Here is a 12092-nt window from a genome sequence, read left to right as displayed (position 1 = left end):
GCCCCGCCGCGCACGCGCGCTCCCCGCCCCAGTCCTCGCCGCACCTGCCAGGTCACAAACCCCTTCCCACCCTCTCGCGCTCCCTCCCGGAGGCTGTCTTGTCTCACATTGATTGGTCGGAGCCAAGAGGGTGCGTCCAATCAGCAATTCCTCCTGCGCAACCTATCCCCGCTCTTCCCGCCCCCTCCCGCCCCGCACGCCCCTCTCGGGCACCTACTTTCTTTGTGACTGGTGCGCGCTCTAGTCACTCAGTGCGGCGGGGAGAGGTGCGCGGGAGTGGGCAGGAGGTGGGGAGGAGAGGGAGGGGAGAAAGGGGGTGGGGAGGAGAAGGAGGGGAGGAAGGGGGCGGGGAGGGGCGGGAGGGGGCGGGGCTCAGGTGCAGCGCCGCGCTGCCGGGCCAGATCGGGGAGGGGGCGAACTGCGGAGCGGGGCGGAGCGGGGACGGGGGCCGTGGCGAGGAGGGGGTTACGCCGGCGACGTCGGCAGCGCGAGGCTTCGCGCGTGAGCCGCGCGGGCGCTGGGCCTGGCTACCGAGCTTTCCCGGCCGGCGAGCAGGTCGTCGACGCCGGCTCCTGGCGGAGCGCGGGGAGGAGGGAGGTGTCGGTGTCAGCGGCGTAGTCGACGGCGGCCCTGGCCATGGAAGACACGCAGCCGCTTCCGCAGTCCGAGCTGCCGCTGTGCGACAGCCTTATCATCTGGGTGAGTACGAGAGGCGAGGGCGGGCGAGGGGCCGAGGCGAGTTACCTGGGGCCCCCGGTTCTCCGCAGGTGAGCCTGAGGAGTAAGCCTGGCCACCTGCGCAGCGGACTCGGCGCATTGGCCTCCGCGTCAGCTGTCGCCCTTGACCGCGAGAGTGCCACCTGCGGGTCGCGAGGCAGGTGTGTGTGTGTGTGTGTGTGTGTGTGTGTGTGTGTCTGGAGACGAGGGAAGTGTAAAGGGAGCTCTGGAGGTAGGGACGGAGGAGGCTCCTCTTACTCCCCTGATCGTGCTTCTGACAGCTGTGGCTGGAGCCAAGTGTCCATCCCCTTTACCCCTTCCTGCCCTATTTTCTCCCTCTGGACCACCGACTCTCTCGCCTTCTGTTTGCTGAACAGCCTTCCTATACGGATCTTTGTGCCCCTTCGGAGCGAAGGCCCCCTACGAAACTCCCCTCCCACCCAGACCACGTTGCTGTGCTTGGGAACAGGTGGCCAAGCGGTGGTTTTGGTTCCTGGATCATGAGAGCTCCTCCACGATCCCAGGACATCCGATTTTGTAGAAGTCATTTAGAAGGGATATTTCCACGTATTTCCTGTGTGCAGAAAAACATATGTTGGGGGTGCGGGGCTCGTGTTCCCCTTTTCTCGCTACCCCCCCTTTCCCCTCCAATGGACAGCATTTTCTTTAAAGAAAAAGACTTGGCATTTTCTTTTGCACACTGTGCGTGTTTAGTATTTATTTATTTATTTATTTAGGTAGTCCCTGCATCCAGCAGGGCTTGAACTCACGAACCTGAGATGAAGACCCTGACGCTTAACCGACTGAGCCATCCAGACGCCCCTGTGCATGCTTAGTATTTCTAATTAATTTGTGTTAGGTTTGGACAGGCAGAATCTGTCCCCAGTATTCCCCTCAGTAAAATGATGTCTCACCTTTTGGAAGTTCTCAGCCATCAGCGAGCTGGCCTTCAGGTGTAGTTTCTAACCCTTATTGGGCAAGGTTGATGCTTAATGGTCTGTTCGCAAGATGCTTTTGATGGTGCCCATCGCCAAACTAGTTGTTTAGTTGTGTGTAGAGGAGGGTGTGCATAATGGAATGTATACAGACTGGATCAGGAGGTGGTAATTGGTTGATGAGATTCCCTAGCAATTTCCTAATTTAAGTAATTCAAAAGAATGAGAGAAATCAGAGGTTTCTGGCCGTGTATGAAGTCTACTGGAAATAACCATAATTTAAAGCAGTGTTTGCAGTGTAGAGGTAAATAGCTTTTGTTATAAGTGGAATGAAAGTATATAGGATTTCTGAGTTAAAAGCAATTAGATAACTGTTCGTCTGTATTTTCATTTAAAATATATGTTGGGATTTAGATGCTGTATTTTAAGACTGTCATGAAATAAGGCAACATTGCTTTTAATGATGTGTTTTGTTAAAACAAGTGACTAATTAAAGGGTGTATCCTAATCTGTTACTTTATTGCTCCAAACATTTGACTTAAGTAGTAAACTCAGTCTTTATGATGTCATTGACTTATATGAGGTGGTGAAGTATAGGATTTTCTTGAATTGTACTGCAGTATTTTAAAATGTTATGTGACTCTGTCCATTCTTCGAACCAGTATTTATTGAGTTCCTACTTTGTTCAAGGCGCTGAATATGACAGATATTGAGAATAATCAAAGAACTTTTCATTTTTTGCTGGAGAGGCAGGCAGAGCTGTGCATTTTTATCATGAGAGGCAATATTCCTTAAAAACTGCAAAAATGATATAGATGACAGTGTAATAGGTTATTCGCTTCTCCAGTTCTGAGGCTGCTGAAACACTGCAGAGAAGGTGGAGTTGTGCAGATTGTTGCCTCTACAAATGCTGCTACAGCCAAGTCTGCCTGTGCCCATAACAATGCCCAGCCGTATAAAGACTGAGAACAACCCCACAGTTCCCCTCGTGTTTCTCTTTGCAAACTTCTGTCAGTACCCTGTTTGAGCCCCCAATTTTTCTGCCCTCAGGAAAATGACCTCCTTATCTTTGGCTCTAGCTCTAGATCCCATCCCTCCTACCTCTTCTAAAACTTCGCTCTATCACTTAACCTCTTTCTGTATTTACAACTTCTCCTTTGGTTCGTTCCTCTCAACATGTAAACTTACTCAAATCTTCCTTATCTTAAAAAGAAAGAACGAAGCGCCATCACTCCCTATTAAAACCACACAATATTTTCCCTTCCCTATGCAAATTCTTTGAGGTTCTTAATACTCATCCTTTATACTTCTTGAACTTTCATTCACTCCTCAACCCACTGCGCTGGAGTTTCTTTGCTCTAAGGCCTTCACCTACTGGATTTGGCAAACTATTACATATTACCCTTATCTTACTTGATGTTTCCTTTGTGAAATGATCTTCTGCTTTAGTTTTTTGGGTATCTTTTGGCTTCTCTTTACCTCTCCGGATGATTCCCAGTGAACGTTGGTATCTTATTTTGCTTTTGCCAGTCACTGCTTTGTGGATGCCACTTCACTTCCCCGAGCTTCCCCACACTTTCCTGATGCCACACTCCCCGTGCCCACTGTGCTGCACTGACTGTCTTTTTCCTGAGGAAGTTAAGCTGTTTTGAACACCTCAGGTCTTTCTTAGCATTTCTTTCCTCTGCCTAGAATATTCTCTTTCTAGCTCTTCTAGTGGCTGGCTTCTTTTCACCATTGAGTTCTTGGATCTGTTGTCATCTTTCAGAATCAGTAACAGCGGATGACCTACCTGCCCCTGACTCCTATCCCTTTGTAACCTGTCAACCACCTCCTTTGTGCCGATAACATTTAACACGTTCTGAAGCCATCCTGTTTGCTCCTTGGGGCCAGAGTCCTTGTGTAACCGGTTTTCTGCTCTGTCCCCTGGAACAAGAATTGGCTGGGATCTCCAATACTACATGGAATCAAAGGTGATAGTCAATATCCTCGTCTTGGTCCTGACCTCAGAGACCAGTGTTTCACCGTTAAGTAGGTTCCTGTAGATACCTGGGGTGAACTTCTAACTGTTTTATAGGGGATTGATGGATCTCAGCAAGTAGAAATCAGGGGAAATGAATTTCTAAACACAGGGAAGAACCCCTGGCAGTAATGTAAATGGTCTCATTTGGCGGTAGCTCAAAACGAGGTAGTGGAAGACACATCTTGTCCTGATATCTCTCGTCTCTTAGCGTGCTCCCTACCATACTGAGCAATGTGACATGTTGAGGGGAAGTCGTAGGAGATAGAAGATTAAAAAGTTATCATGGGGCTAAATCATGGAGGTGAGAAGACAGCTGGTAGTAAAACTGTGTTCTTTTAGCACTAGACAGTGTTCTGAGACAGTAGAACCGACGTTAACAGAATTTGAGAAGTCATAAAGAAAAGCTGGGTAGTAAAGAGATGCCTCCTTTGGCAGTTATCAAGAAGTTGTATTTTATAATTTGGAACTCATCTTAAAATAATTAGTTCTTAGAAATGTTATACTGCTACTTAGCAAAAAACTCAGGGCTGAAGGATAAATTTGGGCACCATTTACAAGGTAGAGGGAGTATATGAGAGTTTTAAGTATTCGTATGAAGATAAATTTAATTCTGCCTCTCAGCTCTGTGGCATTTGGAAATTTAAAATTTTTGGACTTTGATTTCTCCGATAAAATTAGAGTTGAACCATATTTGTTTTAATGGCTTTCTTAGTTCTTGTGTTCTTTGACTTTGACAAGCAGGTGAAGGGAAAACTCATGCCAAATATATGCCCAAAATAACAAAAAATATTAAAGGCTGAATCATTTTTATGAAAACCATGAAGCGTAAAACAATAATCTTTCTGAAAGGAGCATTTGGAGGAGGAGAGTATGAGAATAGAGCTGACCCGAAGTTGAGTTTTCATTGGCTGTCAGTTGTAAAAATCCCCTTTTTTCCCTTGATTTTGGTGACAGTTACATTGAAGCAATTCAGGAACAACATTTTCACAGTTCTGATTATTTTCTTTATTTAAAGATAAAGAAGAAACTAAGATGGTTATTTGCCAAAACACTGTGGTTACTGATGGAAGCCCTGTCTGTCCCTTTTGGGCCACTCACTAAAAAGACTTTTGCTTCTTCACCTCTCTGAAGAATAGTATGAAAGGAAACATTTTTCCTTCATCCCTCTGTTTTGGCCTCATTATCCATACCGAGCTTTTTAATTTATTCACTCTTCCTGGTCATAAAGCCTTTCTATTTGGCCAAATGAATTTACATCCTATGTTATCTAATTTATTTTGCAACTTGTTAAAGAACTTTCAAGAGACCCTTCAATTTCCATGTCTGTAGGAAGGAAAAATTGATCTTAATCTGGACAGGATGGGTAACAAGGCAACTACTTAGTATATGTACTGCTTTTACATATTTCTTTACTATTTTGCTTGATATTCTGTGCTTCAGAAATCATCCTTTTTAGATAACTAATCACATCCATTTTGTAAAAAGTTAATGAAGCAACGTGTAAGTAGGTTTGAAAAGTGCGAGCCACGGATTACCTGAAAGTATATGATTGTCTTCTTTTTAAAGAAGACAATAAAGATGCCCTAAGCCCTAGGGTTCCTCTTCCCTATACATCCACTTAATTGCAAAACCCTTGTTATTTCATATTTTAAATTCCATCAATTCATTCTGTCCTCTTAGCATTACCTCAATTAGAGCCTTCCATTTTATCAACAAGACGGTTGCAGGAATGTGCTAACCGATTCAGGCGTAAAGTTACTCTCTTCCTTTCTCTGTGTCACTATTGCTGCTCTTCAAAATATGCTAAAGGTGTCACTCTTCCTTACTATCCGTGATTCATCGTCACCCAGAGTGACGGGTCTAAAAAACTGATGTGCGTAAGAATTGCTTAGGGATTTTCTGATTTAATATGTCTAGAGATTCTAATACATAGTGTTCTTCGACCCCAAACTTTGAGAAACCCTGAATCATAGTTAATTGCTAACAGCTGTTGAGCTTGTACCATGTGCCAGGTGCTGATCTAAGTTTGCTATGTTGGCTAATTCATTAAATTCTCACCACCATCTTATAAGGTAGAAACTATTCTCCTGTTTCCTGTTGTAAGGATGATACCCTCAAGAGTAACTCCAGACTTGTCATGGCCCTCCAGAGTCCTGACCCATGTCTGTTTTCTTACCCCCCTTGGTTGTCACCCCTTCTTTTTCCTCTTTGCACTGGAAATCTAGTAATACTGAACTGTATGTTGCCTGCATATACCTTTTGTTTTTTTCATGTATTTATGCTCTTATAATGTTTCTATTTCCTGAAGCTTCCTTGTCTTGGCCCTTTCTTCACTCAAGAACTTCTGTTCAGGAATCATCTCTAAGAAGTCTTTCCTAAATACAAGCCCTAATTAAATTAGTTAACTCCCACCTATTTCAGAACATTTTGTGCATAATGTAGTCATGAGACTGGGAATGGCATTTTCTAGAAATAATTTATGTCTTTTTCTCCTGTCCTTAACTCTTGACTGAAACTGCTTGAGGGTAGAAAACTGGTGATTTTCTTTTGTAATCCCATCGTATATTGGAGTGCCTACATAGAGTGGGAGCTCAGTAAAGTGTCTTTGTGTATATACTTTGAAAGTGACTGTGTCTAGATTTATTTGTCTGTATCACCCTTCCGTGTTGTATTAGGACAATGGAGATAGATTTGTAGAATCTGAAAATGAACAATCACTAAAGGTGAATCATGGGGAGAGAATTGTATCAAATTAAGATAGTGAAGTGGTAAACTAAGGAATAATAATTGAATAGTAAAGGAGACAAATATGTATAGGAAAAGAGAATCATAATGTATTTAATTTAAGATCATTTTGGGTTCAGATGAGATTTCTAGGAAGTATATGAACCATTGTGGCTCTATTGTAATTTGCTTTCCAAAATTCTTCTGTCTTGTATTTGCTTACTAGAAAAAGTTGCCACAGTTCCACTTCTCTCTCTCTCTTTCTTAAAGATTTATTTATTTATTTTTGAGGGGAGGGGCAGAAGGAGAGGGAGAGAGAGTCTTAAGCAGACGCCAAGCTGAGCTTGGAGCCCGTTGATCTCATGACCCAGAGATCATGACCTGAGCCAAGACCAAGAGTCGCACACGTAGCCGACTGTGCCACCCAGGCACCCCCACTTCTCTTTTTAATATGTACATGAATGTTTAAAGAGTTTAGAGATTTGAAAAGAGTAATATCTAAAGCCAAAGTAGATAGAAACAACTTGATGTGATGTGTGGGCCACGGACGGTTCATGCCCTGACACTAATTGTTGGATGGCAGGCTAAGGTCCTGCCTTATTTCAGAGCTCACTGGTCAGTGAAGTAGTTTTCGACTTGATATTTCTAGCCTTTGTTGTCCTACCACATGATGTGAGTGAAGTTTTAATTTGCAATAACAGGTTTTCCTCAAGTTCTTTCTGATGTTATTCTCCTAAAAATGAACACAGTGCCATCTATCTTAAGAGCATTACATGTGGCTTTCAGAAATTCTGAAGTACTTCATACATTATATCAATGTATTTAACTATTTTAGGTATGATTATTCATGATTTTATGAATTGTTAAGTGTTTACTTTTATAAAAATATTACACAGCCATAGAAACTTATTAATATAGTTTTGTTTGGCACAGTCTGAATTTAAACCAAATAGGACAATTTTTAGGTTGGTAATATTCATTCATATATATATATTCATATATATATACATGTTCAGGGTTGACAGGGTTGACAACACTACACTGTAAGTATAAAGAGGCAGTAAAGTCATTCGCTCTATGTCATTTTAGCTGCAGACATTCAATACTGCTGCACCTTGTCAAGATGTCAAACAGCTGACTAACGGAGTTGCCATGGCACAAGTTCTTCATCAAATGTAAGTAGTGGTCTAGACTGATTTTGAAAGACCTGTAAACCCAATGCCAAGGAAGAAAGCTTAGACTTATATTCTAAAAGTCGCTGAAACCGTATCCTCTGAAGTCCTGAGAGCCGTATGGTACCAAGGCACTATTGTATCTGGGGAACAAAGTTTACCACCCGATTTTTCCTTGCTTATTCACAGAGATACACCTTAACTGAATGAGCGAACAGAATTCTTATCTATTTACGAGATTTTAATTTTAAACTTGTTCTGGTCACTTTCACAAGTTATAGTAACTAGAAAGAAACAGTTTAAATGAATGCTATAACTGCTTATACTGGGTTTCAATGCATGAAGATTATTATTTTAGAGAACTGAAATATAAACTCTGGATTTGGAAAAATATTAAATTTAAAATCTATATTTGAATTAAAAGTAGAACTTCTATAACTCCACCAATAATAAAATGAGGTATAAAAGAAATTTGAAGTCACGAATATTGGGGAATCTTAACTAATAATTCTGTTTGGGTTAGGCCCATTAGGTATAATTATATAGTATCAAAAGCTCCTAAGTCCATTATTTCCCAATTTTTGCCAAACATTGTGCAAGGATTATGATTATGATTATAACCTCTGCAATATGAGTTCAACCCTTGGGAACAAATGGAGCCAATTTATTAATTGATAGTCATATTGATTTTGTATTTGCTTACTTTTATGATAACGAATCTTCAGTGAGACCAGAATCCTACCTCTGCCACTTGTTTTATAGCAGAGATTGTTTATTTAATTGTTGCCATCATTTTGTCAAGGTTTGTTGTGATTGACATTGAAAACCCTGTAGATGGGTTTGCCAAAATTCCTTCTCACCCTCAGAAAAACAACTTAAAATGTCAAAATTCTAGTTACTTGGCATCTTCAACATGATCTAATTTGAATGGACAGATTTTATGGTTAACTCAGGATTAACATGTTAAGAGACAAACTTAACATGTTAACATTTTTTTTGGTAGTCATTCTAAAATATACCTTCCTCCCCTGTTTTCTTAAAAATGGTTCTTAAACATTTCGTTTATTTATACCCTGATTAGTTTCAAAGTGATTTCATTGGTCAGAAGCAAGCATTCTACATACTGATTTGAGATAAGTCCTCGTTGTTTTCTGTCATTAGAATGTACACCTTGCCTTTTTTCATTGCAGTATGCCGTGGGTATTGGTGTAGATGGAGCGACACTGTGGTCGGTGTGGTCGTAGGGCTGGTATGCGTCCACCGACTTTAATAGTGCCATCCAGAGCTCTTACTCGTAGGTGTTGTGGTGGCCCTGGGAACTTTTATACTGTAACACAGTGGAAGAGACCTGTTTGTACCGTGATGTGGTACAGTGCCTCTTTGACTCCCTTTCCGTTAGCACTGTACCTGGTGTTTAGAGTAGGGCCAATTCACATTTAGTTCAACTCTACCTTTATCACCAACTCATTTTCCATAATCTGTTGGTTCCTGCTGTCACTATGGATCCTCTATCTGATTTTCCTCTTCTTTTTTTTTTTTTTGGTCTCTTCTTGTCTTCTGGTAGCTTTTCTGCAAGAAAAATGTAATAGCCAACCAATCAGAAAGCTCTCTTTCTTCATAAAATCTTAGACTGACCTAAAATTGGATCAAAACCTCTTTTTTGCTTTGTTTGCCTGTTTTTGCACGTACTTAGCTGTCTAAGACTCCTTATCATCTAAGGATTATTTAAAATTTGTTTTTCTTTTTGAATCCCCTTCTTGTTTTGTAGCTTTCCAGAAGTCTGGATTTTGATAGTAAAATTTAGAAGCATACATTTTTTCCTAGTTGGATCAGTGTGTCATATTCCTGCTAAAAGGGCACATTTTACCATATTTCTTTGAACCCTTGAAAGCGCTTTATATATGTTACAGTCTATTATGTATTGCATTGATTGCTGTTGTGACTCATATCACATCAAAGTTGTTACTGAAGATGAAAAGGGAAATTTTGCCTTCTAAGGAAGTAGCAACATTAAATGAATAATTCTTTTATTATTTACCTGAGGCAAGTATGCTAAAGAATAAGATCATAAAAGTCAATGCCCGGGGCACCTGGGCCACGCAGTTGCTTAAGTGTCTGACGCTTGATTTCGGCTTAGGTCGTGATCTCAGGGTTGTGAGATCCAGTCCCACATCGGGCTCTGTACTCAGCATGGAGTCTGTTAAAGATTCTCTCTCCCTCTCCTTCTGCCCCTAACCACCCCCCCACCCCCTGTGCTTGCTCACTTGCTCTCAAAAATAAATAAATCTTTAAAAAGAGAACATCAGTGCCCAATCTGTATAACTTAGACATGGGGAGTCGTGGACTTATTGCTAGGGTTCGACAAGTCCCTAATTATTTTCTCTGGTCTGAATACATAGTTGTGTGTGTGTGTGTGTGTGTGTGTGTGTGTGTGTGTGTGTGTGTGTATACATTTTTTTTTAAATATAAGTAGATATCTTAAAAACACATGGGGGAAAACTGTAACTACAACTGCATTTGTTTCCTAGGGTTTCCATAACAAAGTACCACAGAGTGGGTGGCTTAAGACAACAAAAAATTGTTCTCTCATAATTCTGGAGGCTAGAAGCCCTAAATCAAGGTATTGGCTGGGCCATCTTCTCTCCAAAGCCTGTAGGGGATGATCATTCCTTCTTCCAGCTTCTGGTGCCCCTGGCCCAGCAAAGCTCCAATCTCTGTCTCTTCTCCATGTGGCTGTCCTCCCTGTCTGTGTGTCCTCTCCTCTTCTTAGAAGGACACCAGTCATATTGGATTAGGGCCTACCCTAATTTAGTTTGACCTCATCTTAATTTGATTACATCTGCAGTGACTCTGTTTCCAAATAAGGTCACATTCACAGGTATCAGGGGTTAAGAGATAAACATATCTTTTTGGAGACACAATTCAGCCCACAACAACTATAAATATTGTAGCATGTGACTTCCCCTAAAAAAAAGGCTTAATTTGTCCACTTTAAACAAACAGATAACTTCTCTGCTTGTTTCTTTTGTCTTTGACTAAACATTTTTGCTAGAGGAAAAAGAGTGAGACCAAGAATATAGAAACGCAGAGATCTCAAGTACCATGCACTTATTCATTCATTCATTCATTCACTCAGCAGATATTAGAGCACTTGAAATGATAGATCATGAAAGCCAGCATCGAAGTATTTACTAAATTATAAGACATTGTTATATACCCTATACGTATGTTGTTTTCATTTAGTTCCTACTGTTTTGTGAAGTAGGTGTTCCTCAGTCTATACAGGAAGCAAAGGTTTAGAGTGCTGAAATCACATTTGTAAAGTCAAATAATGAGTTAATAGCAAAGCCAAGATTTGCATAGCTTTGGCCTGACTCTAACACCAATGCTTGCAGTCAGCTATGATCATTGAAATCTAGTATCTTGAACCTCTCCTGATAGATCTTTACTTTGGGGTCTTAATACATAAAAGGCCAGATGCACGTGCCCAAAGTACAGATCACGATCTGATATGTTAAGCAAGTAGGCTTTTTGATTATTCAAGAAGAATGTCAGGGTGTCTGTTGAAGCAGAACAACTATGTTGTGTGTAGCAACCTGTAGTGTTAATTACTGCCTGTATTTAGTTGGACAAACACCATGGGTGTAGTTAAAAAAAAAAAAAACAATTTTATACTCTTACTTTTTTTAGAAAACAGTTTGACCATATTTTGCTTTCTCAGTCTTTTGTCCCCTTTTTGGGTGTCCCTTGAGTTTCACTGAAGTTCTGGGAAATATGAGAAAAGGAGCTAATTGTTAGGGCCAAGAGTCTAGTTTAGACATGTAGATGTGGCAATGCAAAAAAGGATAAAAGAAGGACAAAAAAAAGGATAAAAGAAGGATATGTCCAGAGAGTTATGAGGTTGCATATCGAGTTTAACAGTGGGAAAGATTGGCTGCCATTACAATTGTTTAAGAAGGATGAGTTGTTTATAAGAAAAGAAAGCAGGAGATACATTTTTATGGAAAAGTTAGAGAGTATTTCTCAGGGTATTATAGACTGAATGTTTGTATCTGTCTCACATGTATATGTTGAAGGCCTAACCCCCAGTATAGCTAGATTGGAGATGGGGCCTCTGAAAAGGAATGAAGGTTAAATAAGGTCATAAGAGTGGGGCCCTGATCGGATAGGATTATGATCCTTATAAAAGAGACTTTAGAGGGGCGCCTGGATGGCTCAGTCGTTAAGCGTCTGCCTTCGGCTCAGGTCATGATTCCAGGGTCTGTGATCGAGCCCCACATCGGGCTCCCTGCTCTGCTGGGAGCCTGCTGCTTCCTCTCCCACTCCCCCTGCTTGTGTTCCCTCTCTCGCTGGCTGTCTCTCTCTGTCAAATAAATAAAATCTTTAAAAAAAAAAAAAAAGGGAGAGACATTAGAGAGCTCGCTCCTGTGAGCACACCAGGAAGAGTCACGTGATCGCACAGTGGGATGGCAGCCAGCTACGAGCATGAAGGAGAGCCCTGAGAGTGAAACCTACATTGCCA

General features: G+C 41.4%; 1 protein-coding gene across 1 annotated transcript in view; it reads left to right on the top strand.

The window, feature by feature from the left end:
• Positions 1-410: 410 nt before the first annotated feature.
• Positions 411-12092, top strand: part of HOOK1 (hook microtubule tethering protein 1) — a 61598-nt gene continuing 49916 nt past the window's right edge. Inside the window, exons 1-2 of the mRNA XM_040627224.1 lie at positions 411-699; positions 7488-7573. Coding sequence (XP_040483158.1) covers positions 637-699; positions 7488-7573 — 149 coding nt within the window. The 5' untranslated portion in view covers positions 411-636. The remainder of the gene's footprint in view (positions 700-7487; positions 7574-12092) is intronic.

This window comes from Ursus maritimus, unplaced genomic scaffold (assembly GCF_017311325.1).
Source record: "Ursus maritimus isolate PB19 unplaced genomic scaffold, ASM1731132v1 scaffold_12, whole genome shotgun sequence".
NCBI lineage: Eukaryota > Metazoa > Chordata > Mammalia > Carnivora > Ursidae > Ursus > Ursus maritimus.
This window is presented reverse-complemented; position numbering and strand designations above follow the sequence as displayed.